This window comes from Mytilus trossulus, chromosome 8, assembly GCF_036588685.1.
Source record: "Mytilus trossulus isolate FHL-02 chromosome 8, PNRI_Mtr1.1.1.hap1, whole genome shotgun sequence".
NCBI lineage: Eukaryota > Metazoa > Mollusca > Bivalvia > Mytilida > Mytilidae > Mytilus > Mytilus trossulus.
The window spans coordinates 21307574-21332116 of NC_086380.1; the positions used below are offsets into that span (position 1 = coordinate 21307574).

The following is a 24543-nucleotide window of genomic DNA, read 5'->3' on the forward strand; positions in this document are numbered from 1 at the left end:
ACAATGTGCTGGCTGTAGGTCATAAATACTACACGGACGTTCTAAAGAATGACATTTTGAATTCATCTACATTCAAGTTCGTGCGCTTCACAGAGAGTCATACAGTGAAAAAAAAATATCACAGCTTATGACTTCTACTGATCATTTGAAGATCCCTACTATGCATTGGTAACCTAAAATACACAATAAAAACCGTGTTAAAGGTCCCTTCTATGTATTGGTTACCTAAACTACTATAAAAACAGTAAAGTATATTAGTTGTTTTGTACTCATTTTATGTGTTTTAGCTTATGAACACAACATAGAAAAAACTATAAACGTCGCAGTTGAAATACTCTCCATTGAAATATGTTTGAACTCCTTGCCTAATTATCTATCATTGATTTAGCGACCACTCACCTAATGTTTGGGCAGGAAATGCCATACCAAGAAAAATAAATGCTTCTTAATACATTTTTTTATTTCGTAATCGACTTCTTTTGTCTGTAGAGTTGAATTTAATTTGAAGAACTGGCCACAGCGTGTCATAGGAATAATTCGAATACTTAGTTTTACAACATAAGTACGTCAGATGTTGTCCAATCTATATTTTTTTACTTACCTTTGCATAAATATGTACTTGATACACTATTGATTTCTCATTTCCATTTGGTTGTAGAAGTAGAATAACAATGATATATTAATACCCATAAGAAAACAATTTCATAATCATTTCCAAAAAAGACTTTTTAAAAACGGAATACCACAAAGTACTTTTATTCGATGATGTTGCAAACGGAGCACGTAAATACACATACCGTCTTGATAAAATTGTCGATCTTTTACTTAAAAAACACTTATTTAAAAAGGTTACCAGCTTGTGAATTATGTTTCAACTGTATACATTTTGATTGTGTTATCAGTAAATTCAAACCAAACTCAATAGCATCTTTGAAAATCATAGTGAACTGAATGATCATGACTCAGCAGACAGCAATGAACAAACCATTAAGTTAAAAAAAATGTAATTGAATTATGTGATAATAACATACAACTGATGAAACAAGTTTCAGGATGACATCTACTGTTATACTAGTACTTCCTCGAAAGAGGACGTTTTCTGGGGGTGGTACTCCTCCTGGCAATACGAGTGAGGGTCCGTCTGAAATTTCTGATAACAATATCAACCATGCACAAAAAGGTCCCTTTCTGACCAGCAGGTACAAGCTGATGCCATATTCCGTTCATTTATAAAACCGGAGCACCTCCGGTAACAGAAATATAAAGGTGTGGTGATTAATGTGATTGTGCATGGCGGATTTAAAAGTGGATTCAAATAAAAGGATACTTGAGTATAAACCCGCGGCCGGTGAACGTTTTTACAAATGCAAATTTAAATGTGTCTGAAGTCGCAATAAGTGATATGCGTGTGCCAGAGATAGTGTGTATGATATCATTGAGTGAAGGGCAAGGTTTTGTGCATTGTCAGTGTAAGGCCTTGTTCACACCAAACGCCGTGTACAGTAAACATGTTTACATTTGGTTTAATGTTATTTATACTAGTTTCACATTAAATTTGTTCACATCTATAAAACTTGTTTAGCTACCTGGACATGAGATTTGTTCACACTTGTAAACTATATGTCATTTAAAAGTTCATTACGTAGAACCGAATTCAATTTTTCGAACAACTATTCTAGCAGTTAGGGAACGACCATTTGACATTAAAAAAGGGGGGTGGCTGGATTTTCCAACAATTTAATTAAAGAAAAGCCAGTCATTCAGATGATTAAAATGAACAAATACTTGAATCCAAAGTTTCCCCATACATTATAGTGTTAAATAATGAATTGATACCATCGAAAAAAAAAACAATTAAAAACTTTCGCTCGAGAAAAAAATCTGACTCAGAACTTTTTTTTAAAGTAAAGTGGTTGCGCATTTAAGAAAGCCATTTTGCATGATTTGCAGTAGTTTAAAGATGTCTCAATTACGCATTAAAACGTTGGTTCACCATCAGGGTGCTTACAGACTTAGAAAAATAATTGGGATGTTAAGGATCACTACATTTCTATCTTTTCTGTTTGCCAATGCTAGTGGAGTTTTAATTCTCAGAGGGTATCACCTGCCCAGGATGAATTATCATTGATATGGTCATATTTATAAATTAACTGTTTGCAAAACTTTTGAATTTTGTAAATACTTTTCTGCCTATGTAATTGATAACCTAAGCTGCGTTTTACATTGGCAAACTTTTAGGAATTTTTGACCTCAATGCTCTTCAACTTCGTACTTTATTTGGCTTTTTTTTAATCTTTTTTGGATTCGAGCGTCACTGATGAGTCTTTTGTAGACGAAACACGTGTCTGACGTATATACAAAATTTAGTCCTGGTATCTATGATGAGTTTATTTATATACATTTAGAAATTGTGGTCCTCAATACCCTTCAACTTCGTTCTTTTTTTGTCCTTTTTTCTCTTTTGGTGATTCGAGCGTCACTGATGAATTTTTGGAGATGAAACGCTTGCGTAAGTACACAATTGAATCCTGGTTTCTATGCTGAGTTTATTTACAAACATTGAGTGAATGCCAATGCTGTTGGACTTTTAAATCCCCGAGGGTTTCACCAGCCCGGAAGTCAGCACTTCTGTGCTGACATGAATTATCATTGATATGGTCATATTTATAAATTAACTGTTTGCAAAACTTTTGAATTTTGTAAATACTTTTCGACCTATGTAATTGATAACCTTAGCTGTGTTTTACATTTGGCAAACTTTTAGGAATTTTTGTCCTCAATGCTCTTCAACTTCGTACTTTATTTGGCCTTTTTTTTTTAAACTTTTTTGGATTCGAGCGTCACTGATGAGTCTTTAGTAGCCGAAACGCGCGTCTGGCTTATATACAAAATTTAGCCCTGTTATCTATGATGAGTTTATTTATATACATTTAGAAATTGTGGTCCTCAATACCCTTCAACTTCGTTCTTTTTTTTTTTCTTTTTTCTCTTTTGTTGATTCGAGCGTCACTGATGAATTTTTGGAGATGAAACGCTTGCGTAAGTACACAATTGAATCCTGGTTTCTATGCTGAGTTTATTTACAACCATTGGGCCAATGCCAATGCTGTTGGACTTTTAAATCCCCGAGGGTTCAACCAGCCAGGAAGTCAGCTCTTCTGTGCTGACATGAATTATCATTGATATTGTCATATTTATAGATTAACTGTTTATTTTTACAAAACGTTTGAATTTTTAAATACTAAGGATTTTCTACCTAAGGAATAAATTACCTTAGCTGTATTTGGCAACCTTCAGGAATTTCAGTCCTCAATGCTCTTCAACTTCGTCCTTTTTATGACCTTTTTAACGTTTTAGGATTCGAGCGTCTTTGATGAGTCTTTTGTAGACAAATTGCACATCTGGCGTAAATACAAAATTCAATCCTGGTATCTATGCTGAGTTTATTTATAACTACTGGTTCGACGCCACTGCATGGGGAGTTTTAATTCCTCGACGGTTTCACCAGCCCAGTAGTCAGCACTTCAGCTCAATGAGCATTTGTTTGGTAAGGAATTTCCTTTTAATGTCAACAATGATTTGACTCGTGGAAATATATATTACTAGCTATTGGAGATCAATGATATTTGTGTACTCTGTTGAAAAACGAAGTTGTAATCATTCCTTTATTATATGTATGTTTTCCTTTATAGACTGTCATACAAGTGAGAGGTAATGCTAGCTTTAACACTAGGTTCAATCCACCATTTTCTGCATACGAAAATGTTTGTTCAAAGTAAGGAATTTGACAGTTGTTATCTATTCGTTTGGTGTGTTTGACTTTATGATTTTGCCATTTGATTAGAGACTTTTCGTTTGGAATTTTCCTCGGAGTTCAGTGTTTTTGTCATTTTACTTTATGCATAAAAACTGAAACATCTCATAGTTGAGTATTAAAATTTAATGTGAAACATCAATACTGTTCAACTCAATATACATTTATTTGGTAAGGAATTTCATGTTTAAATTAATGTAAAAAAATTAGATGATTTGGCACGTGGAAATATGTAATACTAGCTATTAATATTAGAGATCAATGGTATTGGTGTACTCTGTTGAAAGACGATGTTTGAATCATTCCTCCATGAAATTTATGTTTTGTATCCTTTGGTACAATGTCTGGGTGGACCATATCCATACTGGTTATACTACCAAACTCTTTTTTCCTCGTCCTTTTCCTTAAAAAAAGAAACAAAAATAAATGTCCATTAAATATGTTATTATGAACCTCAAGGTTAAGTTTTAATAACGTATTTACCAGTAATTCATACCAAATGTTCACCTTTTGAATATGTTTGCATCTTGATGAATATATTATAGTATGTTTTTTTAACATAAATTAAACAACGCGAAATATCTCTTCATTCAAAAAACAGATACTATTCTACAATTAGTATGAACAATGTTGTCCCACATTTTTTATTCAGTTGTAATCTCTGTCATGGTTTTTTTTCACGCTTTTCGGTCCTGCCCTTTTTTTTTACATTGATTGGCATCATAATTGTTTTGTATAAAGTATCAAATCCTGCCTTTTTTTTTACTTAAAACTCCTGTCCTGCCTTTATTTCCAATGCATCTTAGAGACCCCATAAAAATCCAATGGAAGCAGCGTAACAAACTTCATGACAATCAACAAAGTACGTTTGCTACCAAGTGAATGGCTACCAATACACTGTCAATGTTTTCACAAAACGTTGTCATTAACATGCAATAATTAAATTAGACGTATGTTTGAATATAATACGTTATTCTGATTGGTTACAATGCAATCTCTCGTTATTCCTTAATCAACCTCATTACACAATAAAATTTATCATTCATAATGCGAGGGGTCCCACAATAAAGTAAACAGGTAAATCAAAACTAGAGGCTCTAAAGAGCCTGTGTCGCTCACATTGGTCTATGTGCATATTAAACAAAGGACACAAACGGATTCATGACAAAATTGTATTTTGGTGATGGTGATGTGTTTGAAGTTCTTACTTTACTGAACGATTTTGCTTCTTACAATTATATCTATAATGAATTTTGCCCGTTAGTAACAGAGAACTATATTTGGTAAAAATTTACATAAATTTATCAAATTAATGAAAATTGTTAAAAAATTGACTAAAAAGGGCAATAACTCCTTAAGAGCGGTCAATTGACCATTTAGGTCATGTTGACTTATTTGTAGATCTTACTTTGCTGAACATTATTGCTGTTTACAGTTTATCGCTATCTATAATAGTATTCAAGATAACCAAAAACGGCAAAATTCCTTTAAAAATTTCCAATTGGAGGGCAGCAACCCAACAACCAGTTGTCCAATTCATCTGAAAAATTCAGGGCAGATAGATATTGACTTGATTAACAATTTAACTTCTTGTCAGATTTGCTCTAAATGCTTTGCTTTCATAGTTATAAACCAAAAACTGCATTTTACCCTATGTTCTATTTTTAGCCATGGTGGCCATCTTGGTTGAATGGCCAGATCATCGGACACATTTTTCAAACTAGATACCCCAAAGATGATTGTGGCCTAGTAGTTTCAGTGGAGATTTTTGTAAAAGATTACTTACATTTATGAAAAATGGTTAAAAATTGACTATAAAGGGCATTAATTCCTAAAGGGGTCAACTGACCATTTCGGTCATGTTGACTTATTTGTAAAACTAACTTTGCTGAACATTATTGATGTTTACAGTTTATCTCTATCTATAATAATATTCAAGATAATAACCAAAAACAGCAAAATTTCCTCAAAATTACCAATTCAGGGGCAGCAACCCATCAACGGGTTGACTGATACAACTGAAAATTTCAGGGCTGATAGATTTTGACCTGATAAACATTTTTACCCCTGTCAGATTTCCTCTAAATGCTTTGATTTTTGAGTTATAAGCCAAAAACTGCATTTTACCCCTATGTTCTATTTTTAGCCATGGCGGCCATCTTGGTTGGTTGACCGGGTCACGCCACACATTTTTTAAACTAGATACCCTAATGATGATTGTGGCCAAGTTTAGTTTGATTTGGCCCAGTAGTTTCAGAGGAGAAGATTGTTGTAAAAGATTACTTTAATTTACGAAAAATGGTTAAAAATTGACTATAAAGGGCAATAACTCCTAAACGGGTCAACTGATCATTTTGGTCATGAGACTTATTTGTAGATCTTACTTTGCTGAACATTATTGCTGTTTACAGTTTATCTCTATCTATAATAATATTCAAAATAATAACCAAAAACAGCAAATTTCCTCAAAATTACCAATTCAGGGGCAGCAACCCAACAACCGATAGACCGATTCATCTAAAAATTTCAGGGCAGATAGATCTTGACCTGATAAACATTTTTACCCCATGTCAGATTTGCTCTTAATGCTTTGGTTTTTGAGTTATAAGCCAAAAACTGCATTTTACCCCTATGTTTTATTTTTAGCCGTGGCGGCCATCTTGGTTGGTTGACCGGGTCACGCCACACATTTTTTAAACTAGATACCCCAATGATGAATGTGGCCAAGTTTGGTTTGATTTGGCCCAGTAGTTTCAGAGGAGAAGATTTTTGTAAAAGCTAACGCCGGACGACGACGGACGCCGGACGCAAAGTGATGAGAAAAGCTCACTTGGCCCTTTGGGCCAGGTGAGCTAAAAACTTGATAAAAATCGTGTTTTCATGAAACTAGCTTACAAATGTATTTATAAGAATTAAATGACTCTTTTTGTAACTTCATAGGGTTGTAAAAACGTTGACCGTGCTCACATGTTTAGAATGAAACGCTTCTGCGCTTCATACAAAATGTACTTCGGTCAACGGTTTTACACCCCAGTGAATTAAATGTGCTTATACCAAAATACTGAACTGTGGCATCTTACCTGACATAATGTCTGTATATGATATACAAAGTCGTCATGACAATCAAAGTAACGACAACTATAATGACAATGACCCAATAAGGAAAGGCTGTACCTGAAATGAAAACAAAACTACAGAAAAAGAATTTACAGCAAGCTAAATGTATATTATTTCTATGAAACTAAGCTTTTAAATCAATTGAGCATGCATTTTATAACAGTTTAATACATAATACTGAAGATTTTAATCAGAGTCAAACACTTAGTCTCTTATAATGTTATAAACAATTATAAATCCGACAAAAAGGGATAGTTTTGAAGATGTCCTTTTCATAAAAATGCAAGCACCACGTTATAAATTGTATGCGTCTCAAACGCTTGTATAGGATCAAACTTCACCAGGAACACCCAAAGCCGAATAGTTAAAAGACGAGGATAATATAAGAACCAAAACAGTAAAGACAAAAAAAAACATAACTAAAACGATAGCCAAATCAATATGAACCATTTAAGGTCAACCGAAAAATTAATGAGTAGACTATATCATCGGAACTGAAAAGTCAATCAATACATGTATTGGTTCAGTGCTGAAATATAACTTTGAAATATAACATCAGTAACTATTTATGTTAAACGAATGATAATACAAAGAAGAAGCGGTATGATGAGACAGCTCTCTATCCGAAACTTAAGTTATCATAAAAATTAGCAAGAACTGGGCAAACGCGAGTTCAAGCAGGCAAGCGGCAAGCATCTTAGTTCAGTGCCCTTTTTTGCTTGAACAGAATCTCTGGAAACAAATGAACCTTTATGTAACCTTCTTTGTATTAAAAGTATATGTACTTACCATTATCTCTTTTATCTTCCGGAACGGTACTTTCAAATGAAGGTGTCGTTTTTATCGTCGGATGTTCGGTACTACTTGATGTAGTCTCAAGCAGACCATTTAGTGGTGTTGATGTTCTTTGCTGTTCAGATGATGTCAACGGAGGTAAAATGGACTGTACGTCTCTTGATGTAAATTTGTTTGGCGGTAATGTCGTGTACAATGAGGTATGTACGCTTCGTTCCGATGCCGAGAACATAGACATATCTCCCGAAGTGTGAAGAAATGATTTTGTTGATAAATACGTTAAAGGCGTTGAGTTTACTGACTGTAAAGGTTTTGACGATACCATACTTGAGAAATTAACAAACAGAAAAGAGTGATGATTTGTTGTTATATCAAGTTCTGATGTCTCAAAATGCATACTTTTGCTAGCCTCAATAGTCATCGAAGAAGCTATAAAGTTCGACTTGATATAAGTTTGTGTTGTTGTTCGTTGGTCTGTATTTGATGATATGATATTTGATAACTGGTCAACAGTGGTTGATGGTTCCAAAGATGACAAAGATACTTGTGACGTCCCACTTTTTCTGGGCTGTAGATTTGATTCTGGAGACACATTCAATGTTGTGGATTGTGTTGAATATAACTGTAAAAACGTTTTACTTGCTGTATGACTAGGTTTTGATGCAGTGATATAGGATGTAAATGAATCTGTCCATATAGTCGTCTGCTTCAAACTGGGTGTGTAATTGATTGCGTCCAATAGAGTAGATGACGAATGTAGTTTTTCGGAAATTTCGGTAGATGTAGGCATCTGTGTCGCCTGATGATATGATGATTGACTAGGAATATATGCTGTGACCGTTGAAACTAGCTGATCATCCACAAAAGATGATGGTGACGGCATAACAGACTCTGATGAAGTACATTTAGCTTTGTTATCAACACATTGTCCTGTTTCACATCGGTAGAGAGCTTCGGGACAAGGTTGAACAAATATGCCTGTAAAATTTGTGAAATAATAAAAAAATATATATAAACTTAACATGTTTTTTTATATTTGTAATTTTCAGGTGAATTTAATTAAGAACACACATAGATTGTTTAAAACATAACATAACTCTTTCATAACCGATTGCAGTGCAAACAACAAGTTCCTTTTGAATAGCCTTTGTAAGTTTCAAAAAACCGAAGTAATGTCACAACTTAATTAAATCCATTGTTTAAAGTTCTATTAAAAAACACTAAACGCGTCTGAATAAATAGCTTGGTATCTTTTGTGAGTTACATACAGTGGTAACCAATGATTGATTGTTTGTATTGAGTGCATATACGATAGTCACTATATATCAGCTACTTCTTAAAATTAAATGGCATTTAAAAAAAAAAGATTTTGCTATTCATGCAACAAATGCGTCCGCCAGTTTTAGTATTGTTAAATGTGTTCGATTTCACAGTTGTTATCCGTTTGACGTGGCTCGGTACTTATACATCTCGTCAACGTGTTTGTATTGGCTTTCATTTTTTAGTCGTTTGTTTTGTATATGCGACTTTTTGTATTTCTTATGTTTTTATAACGTGACTCTGTACTTTAAAAGATCCCGTCAGTTTGATATTGTTCTATTATATGTCATTATGATATATTTCTTTTATGAAGTACTATATACGTTTAACCACAAACGTCAAAATCATTCAATCGCGTAGTAGAATCAACTGTTTTTGGATTCTTATAAATTATAAATATAACTTTTGGACTACATGTAGTTTAAATCTCGGTTTATTTCTGAAATTTATTCTTACATACTTTTGATTTTTTAACCCTGTATGCTAACATTGCCTATGTAAATTTTAAAATTGTTTGTATGCACATTGAACGACAAATTTATGTGACGTATAAAAATTTCTGACGTCAGACACTCAAATCAATCAATGTATTCGTAGATAGTAGATGTGTTTGTGTTCTGTTAAATTGTTCCTTTTAATATTGTTATACGATGATGACTGATGTACCCATATTTAGACTATTTTATTTATTGTGTCTGTTTAGTTAACACATCAATGTAAATTTAACGGAATTTGATTAGACTCTTATTAAAGTGAGAGGGTTAGCGCTATAGAACCAGGTTTAATCCACCATTTTCTACAATTGAAGATGCCTGTACCAAGTCAGGAATATGACAGTTCTTGTCCATTCGTTTTTGATGCGTTTTGTTATTTGATTTTGCCATATGATTATGGACTTTCCGAATTGATTTTCCTCTAAGTTCAGTATTTTTATGATTTTACTTTTTACCAGTGTTCGATACTCGTTAATCCATATTGAATATAAAAACAAAAAGACAGATCGTAAATAGATAAAAAGAGACTTTTGTGCGGTCATGATTGATACCGACAAGTAAGTGAGCCAAAGTTTTCGAATAAACACCAAAGATTTGCAAAACAGACGAAAAATAAACATAAAGAATAGTCGTTTTAAAAATATTGTTTATATCTAATGAACTATTCATGAAATCATTAATTTAATTGATTTTATTTGTGAACTCGAATGTATTGTTACCTGTTAGATTATCGTACCATATGTACTAAGAATATATATTGTAATTTCATATTATGAAAAAGTACATATTTACAGTTAAGTTCATCAGAATAATCTGAACATTCAAAATTATCATCGCATCTGGCTTTGGCTGGAATACACTGACCATTGGTACACTGGAACTGGTCAGTATCACATGATTCAACTGTCAATATAGAAAAGCTCAAAAACAATTATTTAGTTTGAAGAATATTCGCATGATATACATATTCATTTAAAAAATGTACACTATAAACATGGGTAAGAATTTTAACGCGTGTTCGGCATATCTATACTATTGTTTAAAAAATCTTAACTACTTATCTTTATGTTATACTATACTAATTACAACTAATGTGTAAACTCTATCTTAACACTATCATAAATGTTTTCAAACAGAAATCATCTTTAAATGATAACCGTGCTTTGCTCATTGTTGAAAGCTGTACGGTGACCAACGTTTTTTTTTTTTTGTAATTTCTGTGTCATGTTGGTCTCTTGTGGAGAGTTCTCTCATTAGCAATCATACCACATATTTTTCTTATGTTAGTCTGACACTTGTTAAAACTTTCTGATTGATAATAATTCGAAGTGTCAATGGGTAGATCTATAATTCTTTTAACGCATACATTTTGCATTGCATAAAGAAAGTAACTAAATATTACACAGTTAAGAATGTTGTATGAAAAAAGGGACAGTAACCATTTAAACAAGTCTAACGCCCTAAACACTTCGTCATAAGAAACGACACTATTTGTAATAATTTTGTCTTGGTCTTTGTGTGAATAATTGTTTGATTTTAGTCAATGCTTATGACAGACTGAGTATTTAAAAAAAAGAAGATTTAGTTACTTATTCGAAAACAGTCTTTTTAAAAACATGTACAGAAGTTGTCTGGTGATATTTTAGTCATACTATAGTAGTCATACTACTTTAACTGCAATGTAGCAATAGGGTTCGCGCTGTAACTCTATGCTAAAAAATTATAGTGTTTGATTCAATCCGAAGAAAGAATAGACTAGTCTTAGATGCATGATTTATTTTATTATCAGTGGTTTAATAATTTTGAACTAGCTGTCAGTAACTGCGAGTACTCGCGCATCTATACTTAGTGTCGTTTTGTTGTTGAGATGTTAAAATACCGGCCACGTCCACTCTGTGTGTTTGTTAGATATATTTTCTATCTGTATCTATCAGATGAGTTTAGCTTTCTTCAACTGATTTTTTTATAGTTCGTTCTTATGTTGTACTGTTATACCACTGTTCCAGGTTAGGGGAGGGTTGGGATCCTACTAACATGTTAAACCCCGCCACATTCTGTACATATGTACCTGTTCCAACTCAGGAGCCTGTAATGCAGTGGCTGTCGTTTGTTTTTGTGTTACATATTAGTTTTTCGTTCATTTTTGTACATTAATTAGGCCGTTATGTTTCTCGTTTGAATTGTTATACATTTGTCATTCTATGCCTTTTATTACTGACTATGCAGAAGTATAGGCTTTGCTCATTGTTGAACGCCGTACAGTAACCTATAATATTCAGTATAGACTTTGCTCATTGTTGAAGGCCGTACAGTGACCTATAAATATTAAATCTGTAACATTTGGTATCTTGTGAAGGGTTGTTTTATTTTCAATCATATCACATCTTCTTTTTTTATACAATGTATAATCAAAACTAACATTTTCATTTTTCTAGAAAGCAGACGGCTCTTGGAAGTAAGTCCAATGTCAGTTGGTAGCCAGAATAATCTATCTAGTAGCGTACTTTTACCAGTTAAACACTTCAGAGTATTTGTGTCAGCCTGATAAAAATCGGCATTAATTTTTGTATAACATTGTCATGTTTTGGCCTTGAATCTGCTGGTGCACTATTATGTCATACATTGAAATTAAACAACAACCTTAAAAACTTTGCATATGAGCAATATTAAATAACAAGGAACAAATCTGTAACAATTTATTGGTATAAAATTAAAACACATAGAAGCACGTTGCTTTGTAAAATAGTTTTGTATTGTTATGCGTTTACTTTTCTACATTGGTTAGAGGTATAGGGGGAGGGTTGAGATCTCACAAACATGTTTAACCCCGACGCATTTTTGCGCCTGTCCCAAGTCAGGAGCCTCTGGCTTTTGTTAGTCTTGTATTATTTTAATTTTAGTTTCTTGTGTACAATTTGGATATTAGTATGGCGTTCATTATAACTGAACTAGTATATATTTGTTTAGGGGCCAGCTGAAGGACGCCTCCGGGTGCGGGAATTTCTCGCTACATTGAAGACCTGTTGGTGACCTTCTGCTGTTGTTTTTTTATTTGGTCGGGTTGTTGTCACTTTGACACATTCCCCATTTCCATTCTCAATTTTACTGTTTATTCAGATCCATTAAAAAAAACAACATTCGCTTGGTAGATTATTGTTTCCTAAACCCGAAGTTACAAATATTTCAGAACAAGAACACAATAATATTGAAGTCAACAGGAAGGCTCTACTAGAGTTAGTCGAAAGGAAGGTTGGTGATATCGAATGGAAAATGTATATTTGAAAAGAAAAAAAAAAACACATATGGACTTCCCTACATGTAACAACTAGCAATCTTTCGATCCCTTAAATCCTTGTTGCTAGGGTTATCTAAAGTGACGGGTACTTGATGCTCTCCCTAATTTACACGAGGCATTGGATTAAACTCAAATTCCAACTACACGTAGCTGCGTATATAAAGATCCCTCATGGCCAAAAGGACGCCCCATTTTGAGATTTTCCATACCGAATGAAGATGTTCTAAAAATGACCCTAGTCATCATTGTTTATTTCAATGTCGAAGTTAACATTTAGCAGCAAATGTGTTCTGCATATTAGGGATTTTATAAAAGTTAAGAAAATACAGGGTAGGATTTAAAAATCCTATCTTCCGTGCAAAAGGGCTTGCAATTTGGACTCATACAGTAAAAACATGTTTCTGCTTAGGATACACCTTGCCTTTCAATTCTATTTCACCTTCGGCCCAGTCAAATTGCTGGACAGGTTATTTTTCAGAGAATGAAATGCTGTCTCAATAAGAGCTAGATACATGTACGGAGTGCAATTATCATTGTTCTTTGATTTGTTTACTTTTTTTTACTGCCGCCCAGGAAACAAATCACGGTGGGTATGGTTGTCCTGCTAGAGAACGTTCTGTGCTGGTGATTTGGTCCTGTCAGGTGCTGGTGGGTCCTGATTCTGTGCTGGTGGGTTTGTATACATTGTGTCAAATTGGCAATAAAACGACTGTTTGGTTGCTTAATTTATCTCTGATGCGTCATAAGCAAAATATATTACAACAATATTATATTGCAAAAGTCGTACAAGTTCGTTAAACGGAAATGTCCTGACGCTGTGCTGATGATAAGAAAAACGGTCCTGGTTCTGTGCTCCTATGTCCTGGTTCTGTGCCTTTATATTTTAGTTAAAAGTGGCATATATTCAAGATCATTGATGCTGTACTGTTATTGACTAATTAACTGTTATCTGCTTTCTTGAAATTGACATTGTTGTTAATCTGTTTACTGTTATCATGAGAGAAAAAATACCCCCATTTTTTTATTTTTGTTTTAAATTAACTGTAATCTTATTTATTGGCCTGTTAATGGAACCCTCCTTGTCCCCTTTTAAGATAAGAAAATATGTTTACGATTTTCGGGATTACGATCATTTTGCAAGATCACCAAAATACATTTTACGTTGTAATTTATACAATACTTATATAAAGTAGATGATGTGGTATGTTTGTTGTCAATGGACAAATTCCCATAAGAAACCAAAGGAAGTATGTGTTAACAACCATACGTCATCGCACGACCTTCAACAATAACCCATAAAATAAAAATGTAAAAGGTTTTGCATAAAAATGGAGAGCAAAAATATAGAACAAAGGACTTTCTGTGCGTTTGAATCATATGTCTTTAGCAGCTTAAAACCCGTGAGTGACATTTGATTGTGAACAATTGAGTGCTGACTATAAGAATGACAATAGTATTGCGGGTTTGTTTTTTTGGGGTTTTTTTTGTTTGTTTTTTTTTGGGGGGGGGGGATAAGTTAGAGCGAGATTACAGTGAAAGTTTTAAGCTTGGAATAGTTTCCCGTTAGATTTTAAAGTTGTATTTTAAAAGAAAAATGTATCTTATAGCTATTAAGAATCACTTGCTGTATCTGTAAGATTTTTTAAACATCATTTTTTTGTCTGAACGGTTATCAGGGTTTTTTTCTCGAAAGTTCGATGGAACACTTAAATTCACTATTTTATGAAAGGGCAGACTAGAATATGTCAGAGAATGAAGACAAGATAACATAGAGAACACTTACAAAACTAAATTTTCTAAGCTTTTTCATTTCAAAATTCAAAAATAAATAAATATTTTTGATAAAGAATTTCGGGGGAGGAACTGGGTCCAGCAACAAATATAAGCAATTTAAGATTTTGACCCTCACAGTTTCCATTCACCACAAATATTCTCGTTACAACGAATCATTGTAAATACAAAAATACCAGTTGTAGCCTTTTATTTATCTATTAATCTATGTATACGGTTAAAGTTATGAAAGGCAGCAGGGTCACCAGGGTGAGGAGTCCATGTCATCTGAAATAAATGCTAAGCAGAGATCTAGAAAGCGACAGATAATCATGACATTAAAAAACTCTCTTCTTTTCTACTTTTTTCGAACAAAATTGACACATAAAATGAAATATATAATATTGTGGAATTTTTAACTTGTGTTCAATTCATTGGTTACACCTTTTACTAGGATAACAATCCTGTGAAGTATGAGCTTGGTAAAATATTTCAGAAAAGAAGATGGAAATGTGAAGTTTCCGTGCGTCAGGTGCATACAAACAGCTAACATGCCTCGTCAAGGTGGAAGCTAAAAAGTCCACGAAAATTTGATATAAAACCTTTATTCCTTCCAACAAAGTTATTGAGATTTTGTTGAGGATTTAACCATCTACGACAACAGCGGAGCGCTAACAAATATGTCACTATGCGGCATGTGCTTTGAACATTGTTGAAGCATCAATGTAAGGGGCATTTAATATCTTAATCAAACTATTCTTATTTTAGATACTATATATTGTTATCTGATATTGGACGAAAGATGTTGCCCTTTTATGTAATTATGTAATACAAGTAACGATCATTTGAAAACACATATTTAACAGCCAAATGGATGTACAAAAGCTAAAATAGGAGTCATAGATCCTATTGACAACAAGTATCTGCCCAATTTTATTGATTTTGTAACATATGTTTCAAATATGACCAACTTCTTATCCAAAATCACCAGCACCGTATCAGGACCCACCAGCACAATGACAGGACCCACCAGCACAGTGTCAGGACATGAATAAATTGAGAAAATGCTAAATTTTAATAAATTGCAATGTTTTTTCACAAAAAAAGTTTTGTTGTGTGGATTGCGGTATAGAAAGCGGACTCTATGAGCATTTTTGTTTTATTTTTTCAGTTCGAGTTTTCTGAAAATGAGCATTTTTGTGTTACGCTTACTGAGACAGTTTAGAGGGTCAACTTTTTAATGGTTTACATATATACCCATAAGAAACATAATTGAACAATCTCAACTGTTTTCTTCAATTTTTTATGAGTGAAAACGTCAAAAATCATCATTTTCGTCTTTGTTTACATTTTTTCATTGATCACCAGCACCCGTCAGGACCGAATCACAAGCACAGAAAGTTCTCTCGTAGGACAACCATACCCACCGTGACAAATGTAATATTTTAAAAACAAAGTCATCGACCATATAAGAAAATTAACGAATTTGATATTTGGAATTTGATGATTTAATGTTATGTCTTTCTAAGCAAATATTCATCTCTTTTGAAAGCATGCAATCAGAAGTAATTCATAGAATAAAAGAAATAAATGCATTATTTTTTAATTTTCAATAATTGTTCAAAGTTTTATGCGAAAAATTACCATTCCCTTGACCTTAAATCAAACAGAACGACTGTAAAGCTAGTAAACAGTATACATTAACCATCATGTTAAATGTTAATTCACACCATACCTCAAGCCTGTACTACAGATATTATTCTATTTCTATTGTAAATATAAATAGAGATTGATATACTGACAGATGTGATCATTATACTGTTGCTAAAGTATGCCTTCAAAGCAAACAAGCAAGACTTAGTGATAAAAATGCATCTATGATTAAAAAAAAATTGAAATATTTAATATATACAGTTCGTATATTAAGAAACCCTCAATATTCGATAATTAAAAGCCAATTTCTCCAGAATTTATTTTACACTAGTGTCTTTGTTTTTTACTTAAGGGGGCTCGCGGGTCTTAGTCATTTTTATTTTATTTTTTAATATAGGATTTTGCTTTATTTTTCTATAAACGAACTTTATCTTATACTTAATAGAAAAATTTAAAAAATTCGGTCACCGTTCAAATAAGCTAACAATCTGCCTTCAAAAGAAGCATACATTTTTGTTAATGTCCCTTCTGATAGGAGAAATAGAGGTAATATCGAAATAAAAAAAAAGAACTAAATTACAGAAATCGCTTAAATTTTACAATTATTTAGTTTCTGAACAGCTAATTTGAAAACAACAATAAAAAATATAGGTCACCGATGAGTTAAAAAAGATATTTCAATTTGAATGCCAAAAATAAATGGCATTTTTGCTAGAAAGGGCAATTATTTTGAGCTTTTTCAATGATATAAACATTTTAAAAGTCATTTGGTGCCAAACCGAGTCGATTATGTTGGTTGATTTTTGTACCATATCGTTAAGTAATATCCAATAGTGTAATAGATAAAATTTGCAACGAAAAAACAAATGTTTAATGTTTTGCTTAAATCTTTATACCCACTAGCTTCCTTAAATTAACAGTTAGTTACATGAAGCTTCATGTTCGGTTTCCTAGGCTGTACATGTAGTAAAATAAAAAAAATCGTGACGTAAAAAAATTCACGCGATGAAGTTGTTTCGACATTTTGTGGTATTTTGGCAACTAGAATATCACTTTGAATGAAGTACAAAGGCATTTATATTATTAATATGTATCATTAAACGATGTCGGTGACCCTATCATTTGTAAGTTGTATCAAAATTGTCTTTAAAACGAACGAATATTGCTGCAAATATAACATGTATAATGATTTCAGTGATAGCCGTTAAAACGTTGTATTTATAATACTATTTCTCGTATTTTGACCCTTTGATCTAATGAAATCGAGGAAACGTTTGGTCCTATCACTTTCTTTTATTTGGTACATGTAAAGAAAAACCACGAGGCAGTCAAATTGAAATATGTTATTTTTGTTCTCAAAACTAAAGTACTATGAAACGTAAAAATATTCCTGTAAACGTTTAAAATTTCTACATTTCATCTGGTGTTTCAAAAGTTACGTTGTATTTACATGTAACAGCTCCAATATCAAAGCCGTTACATTAAAAAAAAAAACACACAATCTACATACATTACACTACATGCTTTGAGGATTTATGCAATTTACCATCTTAACAACTCAAATTAAAAAAAAAAGATAGATACTTGAAGTAATTGAGTACCCGACATGCCGATTAATGAAATATTTTACTTCGTCATGTTCGTGTGACGCTAACGATATATATATAGCGATAGGGGTATTTGTCGCTTTGCAATATAGATCATTTCTTTCCCGTTGTTCTTTTGTTATGCTATGCTATATGTTTACACAATAATTTAATTCCCAAATGCGCGCAAACTTAATGCGCCCCTTCATATAAATAACTGATTGTCAAATTGATATGCTATGATTTAACAAATATATGACACACGACAGTGTCATTATAAAACGTTGATATAATATATAGATCTAATAAAAAAAAAATAATTAAGTATTCAAAAATTTAATACCTGTATTAACCCGAGTTTAATTGAGTTCACCTATAAAATAAATGCGCGAAAATGTAATCAAAAGCTGCGCGCAAATGTAATGGTAAAGCGCGCAAACGTAATGCAAAGCATAGTTTTTACTTACTAGGTATTGAGTAGTTGTAAATACAAAAACACACAAGTGAAATAGTGTTCTTTCCTTCATGAACTCTGTGCGTTAACTTTCTTACTCCTAAAAGAAAAATTCAACAATATTGCATTGTTGTTAGAAAATAATATCAACACATTTTTCCATCTAACAGAATTAAACATCCTTATCACCAAGATCAAAATCGCACAGCAACATGACAGCTCTTCGTGTAGGTAATATGTATGGTTCTATAAAATTCTCGTTAACGTATTTGATAACGCTTGTATCTCATTTATTTCCCGTAGAATTGAAAGACAGAAGAATGTACAGTGTTGAACTTCAGCTGCTATTTTGATGACCTTGCAAGGTTACACGAATTGAGAGTTGAAATCGCGGTTAAATTTTGACACCCCAAGGTTCTTAGTGATACCACTTAAAAGAACCTACATAATTTTATACAACATAAACAATGTGAAAATTAAGAAATGCATGTTTATTTAAATTCAGCCAGTGCAGTTGTAAGTGGAATACTTTACGTCTTGAAGTCAGAGATACTGTAAATATTTAGAACTGTAATCATTAAATATTGAAGCATGTTCATACTAACATATTTGATGCATATTTTCGATAAAACAAAGTATAATTAATTTCATTACTGGATTTAACATGTGCATGTAGAGGTGTAATTGGCTGATAAATAAAGGTTAACAGGTGCGCTAAGCAATGGAAATGAAAAGTCAGAGAAAGTAAGAATTTTTGTATTGCTCTAGATCTCTACAGTTTTTTATCGAGTGAATCTAGAAATTAGTTTAAGTTAACTTTTGGTGTGGCTATAAAATACCTTTGTGCATAACAGTTTAAGGATGTTCGCTTGACATGTTTTTCGGAATTTTTGTCTGATTTTCGAAATCCTCTGGTTTTATCCATTTGAATGCCTTGCAAAAATGCAAAAATTGCCCAATGACCCCCATTTTTCTTTTTATAAATATTTTACATGTATGATTATAATCCGTTTGTAAAAGTCTAATTAGTAATAGAACATTTCCCTCCAAAATTTTAGTCTTGGCTAATATCTCAAAAACAAGCACTTTGACCTTTAATTTTTGTTTTGATTTTTGCTTCCTTTGATTAATCCCCTATCAATATATAATAGTTTTATGGAAAGCTATCTATTTTGAAACTGAGTACCGAATTCCCTTCAGATGGTTATTTTACTGGTGTCTTCAACCTATGCCAACATTTGATAAAAAAACATATTCAATCTATGCCTACAAACAAAATACAATAGGTGTTGTTATAGCAATTATTAATTAATAAAAGGTAAAATACAGTCGGTATATTTAAGCTATAAAAATACTCTTTGAAATTTAAGAAACAAAAATATAGTATTTGGAAAATTGTGTTGTAGTAAAAATGGAATATATTTTTTTTCTAAAAGGACAAAAAATGTTAAATAGAACCCTTGATACTAGCAAAATTGTGTTGAAAAAAATAAAAAGATAAAAATGAGAAAAAAAAAGACTATCATTCTGAAATTAAACACTTAAATATAACAATACTTGAGAGAAAAAAAAGAGATATAAAGCTATTTTATTGGTGTAAATTTTTATGATATTTTTTTTTCATTCTTTTGTTGATAAAATGATGATAATAAGATAATTTGCAAAACTACTAAAAAATGTGTGTAATTTATACAAACAAACTTATGACTTCCCTAAGACCATCATTAGAAACCGCTTGTGTAGTCCTTACTTTGTGACCAACTTTAGAAAATGTCAAAATTTAGGACCACTTTGTGAAACCCACTAAGGACTAGAATAAACTTTAAAATCATTCTATGACATGTCTTACTCCTGAGATATCTTTGTGAAACTTGCACAAGAGACCAAATGATACCATGACACCAGTTGATTGTGCAGATGCAGCATCATTTCTTATAGTATGACTTTTGAGACAATCATAATAGTAAAATTTTTCTAATTCTATGTACAGTAGTTGTCGTTCGTTTATGTAATTTATACGTTAAAATCAATCGGGTCCAGGACCAATCCAGTATATCTTATGATAAATTAATCCTTCGTTTTCAAATCAATTTCCTATGTGCATACATTTAGAGTAATAAAGAGCTGGTAAACTCAGTGAATGATAAATATTTCTAGTAAAGGAATACATTCTCCTGCATTTATTTCCATATTTTTCTAGAAATTCACAATTGCATGTTTGTAGTTCAATTATTGTGTGTATACTGAAAAAGGTGTGAGCCAAGGCTCCGTGTTGAAGGCCGTACATTGACCTATACTTGTTTACTTTTATAAATGATTGTTGCTTTACGCTGCATTAGCACAAAAAGGCTTTATCGCGGCGAACTTTTATAACTATGTTTATTGAATAATAATAATTTATAAATGTTATTTGGATGGAGAGATCATGTCTCATTGTCACTCACACCACATCTTCCTTTATCTATATGTTAGAATTTATAGTGAACATTTATAATAGATTTTTTACATGATTCAGTGCTTATTAAATACACGAGTATCAACAGTGTTTTATGCCATTGTATTTGAAGAAAAATATTTTATATAAAATTTAATATATATTGATCATATATTTTATATTACATGTATTTATGAGAATGACACTGATATATATTTAATGACAAGATGCTTGCTTCTTTAATAAAAATCCATAAAATTCTTTTTCCTCATCATTTCATTATATTAATTTTTAACTAGTTCCTATATGAAAAAGAAATCCTCAACACACACAATTATAACTACATTTTCACTTGTGTTGTACTTGTAAAATCTTTTATACTATAACGGTAGGTTTAAACTGGTTGTAAATTGATTAGCCCTTGAATAATTTATGTTTTTATAACACTTAATCTGTAACAAATTATTCAACCTATGCCAACATTTTTTCATACAATTTTATACCTAAATTTCAAAATGTTGGCGTAGGTTGCTTTTACTTTTATTTAAAAAAAAACATGTATGTATACAGTTTTAGAATAAGAAAATGTGGTACGATTGCCAATGAGACAATTATCTACTTTATAAGTGAAATTTAAGAGGAAGTAAGCAATTACAAACAACCATATGGCCTTCAACAATGAGAACATTCCATACCGTTTGGCCGGCTATAAATGGCTCATTTTATAACTGTACCAAACATATCTAGTATGTTTCTCAACATTCAACACACTTAATTTCATTTCAAATAACTTTTTTACTACTACAAAAATAAAAAGGCGCTGTGGTCGTGTGGTCTAGCGGGACGGCTGCAGTGCAGGCGATTTGGTGTCACGATATCACAGTAGCATGGGTTCGAATCCCGGCTAGGGAAGAACAAAAAAATTGCGAAAGCAAATTTACAGATCTAACATTGTTGGGTTGATGTTTAAACGAGTTATATTAATTTTCAGAAGGTAGAAATGTAAACTATTTATTGAATTCGTTTCCTATCAAACGACAGTAAAATCCATAGCGTGATCGTACATTATTAACATTAACCTATTATTTAACAAACTTTTACGAATGAATGCCATCTACATACCTTTAATTTACGTTTATAATCCGACATGATACAAGGTTTCGTCTAGGTTTCAAAAGTTAAGACGTAATTCGAATTAAATTGAATCTCTCTTAAATTCAAAAACATCATTAGTCATTTATGTTTGACATGTTTTCAAATAAGGTAATGTGTATTACCTGTTGTGTAATTTCAAATACCGTACCACAAAACTATTTCAGGATACCGTATTTCAAACAATTTTAGTATAAACAACTGTGTATGGCGAAATACGGTTTATTGCGGATTGATTCGTAAAAGAGTAATTTCGACAAGGGCCATAATTGGCCCCGATTATAAAGTTCTATGTTACAAGATAAAAAAAGTGTTCCTTCCTTCATGAACTCTGTGCGTTAACTTTTAGCTAAAGACTTTTATAAATTGTTATTTGAATGGAGTGTTGTCTCATTGGCACTCACACCACATCTTTCTATATCTATGTATTACTGAAGATATTCCGTGTTTTTATTCTCAATTTTATCAGTGGTAAAATTGATATATTACTACATGTATGAGTGCAAAGCTATGTTGCTTAATTTTTTGTTTTTTGTAAAACTAGATAACTTTTTTTTTAGTTTCAGCAAATATCCTGCTAAGAATATGTCGAAAAAACTGTTACAAAACTAATGAAGACGAAATTCGCATTGGTTTATAGATCAAATTTAAACGTATCTCTAGTCTTCTATGTATAAATGACAAAATATATCTTTAAAAGTCAGTAATATTTTAAGTGGTTATCTGTCAATTTGATTATCATGTTTCCTTTTTTATTAGTTCCATTGAAGAGATAAAATTGTTGCTCCATGCAGTGCATCTATTAATTATTATCTACAAACAGATTGATTGCGTACTATATCTCAGTTTAGTGTTAACCTCCATTAGAGTCAACACCACTGGATAGATCATATATTTTCAAACAGTATCTGCTGATTTTTGAAACACGGATTTTTGAAATATTCAACTGAAATGTTTCTTTCATCTACTTAATCAAACATATATAAATTAATTGTATCCATCTAATCTTACTCTATGGTAAAGACTGCATGTTTATCTACTTTCATTGTTGTGTGAGGGCAAAGGAGAAAACATTCAATTTGTTTATTTTTAAGTCCCCCACCTTGTAGAAAGAAAATGAAGACCCCTTAATAAGGATAAAAAAATGTCGACACTACTCCCCCTTCATTTTCCAATACTTTGTTCTAAAAAAAACAATTTAAATATATTTTTTTTATGAATGATTCAATTAAAAAAAATAACCAGTAGAGACACAAACTTCCAGTGGGTAAGCTGTTTGTACGGACTTTGAAGAACTGTATTATGATGAACGCGGTTATTGTCGCATTGTCCTTTACCACACCCGTAACCCGTAATTTTTACTCTACAAGTTGCGTATTTGAACAATAAATGTCTTATCATTGATGCTTTTAAAATTCGTAATAATTTCAAAGCACTTGAAATCTGACCAACATTTATATTAAGTGATGTAATTGTACATGTATGTTATTATCTTAGTTCGGTACAATTCTTGAAACCAGACATACATGTAGCAAATTACACTCATTTAGCGACATGCAAACATCTAAAGACAGTTATAAATATTCATTTCATCCACGTACAGTTATAAATTGTATTCCTCAGCCACAACAAATAGTATCATACAGTACAGGGATTGAAGATTACGATCTCAGAATATGTTTTGATCCAAAAATGTTCTATCCCTAACTATTGTGTTATCAAAAGTTTACAGTTTCATCTATTTTTTTCTCAAATGTACACACACTATTTTTTATTTTTTCATTTTGTTTCTTCTTCTTTTTCAAAATACAAAATACTATAGTCGACGACCGGCGAGTAGTCTTCAATAATTGAAGGATGGCTAGATCTTTAAGAAGAACAATTCACCTATTCAAGTGAAAATTAGAAGATTAAGCTTTTATAAATTCGCTAGTACAAAATGTAATTGAAAAAAATGACGAAACAACTATTTGAATATATTCTACATGCTAGAGATATTATGTTAAAGTATCATCATGTATATCACACAATAGACAATAGAAATCTTCAGTAAAATATTTAAGGACACAATATATCTAATAATTGAATATTATTTTTTTGTTTGTTCTGATATTAGATCGAAAAGTCAAAAAATATATTTAAATGTGTTTTACCTGATGTTATAACTTTAATAGCCATTCCTTATAATTAAATACACACAATTATATACACCAATTGACAGTTGTTTGTACAGATAACGTTATACAAAATCAAAATACTTTTTGCGTTCTTTCAATCTTTGGGTCACTGATTGCACTGCCAGTATAATAATTACGTAACATTTGTATTGTTTAAACTACTTTTTCATTCAGTAATACGTGATTCATTGGATATCTACATACATACATACATACATGTATGTAGATATAGGTATATTAAGGTCAATACATAGGAAATTGGTTTTAAATCTATAACATTCGATATCATTTACATTCAGCTGTCAAATGCTGGTGCTGCAACCGGCATTTGAAGATATAAACAATAATTTGAATAAAATAGTCACAAGATTTCAAATATTCGACGCAAATCTCTAAAAAGTTAAAAGTCTTCTACATATGTTTGTTTTTGAGTTGTTAGTCTGTGTGGTTTGTCGCAGGCTCGGAGGTCGCAGTAATGTTTT

General features: G+C 31.9%; 1 protein-coding gene across 3 annotated transcripts; it reads right to left on the bottom strand.

The window, feature by feature from the left end:
- Nucleotides 1–3982: 3982 nt before the first annotated feature.
- LOC134681728 (uncharacterized) lies at nucleotides 3983–24105 on the bottom strand. 3 transcript variants are annotated; one of them, XM_063541360.1, is made up of 6 exons: nucleotides 24038–24105; nucleotides 18312–18398; nucleotides 10333–10443; nucleotides 7721–8704; nucleotides 6895–6988; nucleotides 3983–4217 (listed from the first exon to the last, which is right to left on the bottom strand). In XM_063541360.1, exons 1-6 carry the CDS (start codon nucleotides 24060–24062, stop codon nucleotides 4073–4075), a joined length of 1446 nt encoding a protein of 481 aa, XP_063397430.1. In that variant the 5' UTR covers nucleotides 24063–24105; the 3' UTR covers nucleotides 3983–4072. The 3 variants fall into 3 exon arrangements, with proteins under 3 accessions (XP_063397430.1, XP_063397432.1, XP_063397431.1); XM_063541362.1 differs by having other exon boundaries at nucleotides 10333–10447; XM_063541361.1 differs by lacking the exon at nucleotides 24038–24105 and adding an exon at nucleotides 21855–22009 and having other exon boundaries at nucleotides 10333–10447.
- Nucleotides 24106–24543: the final 438 nt, after the last annotated feature.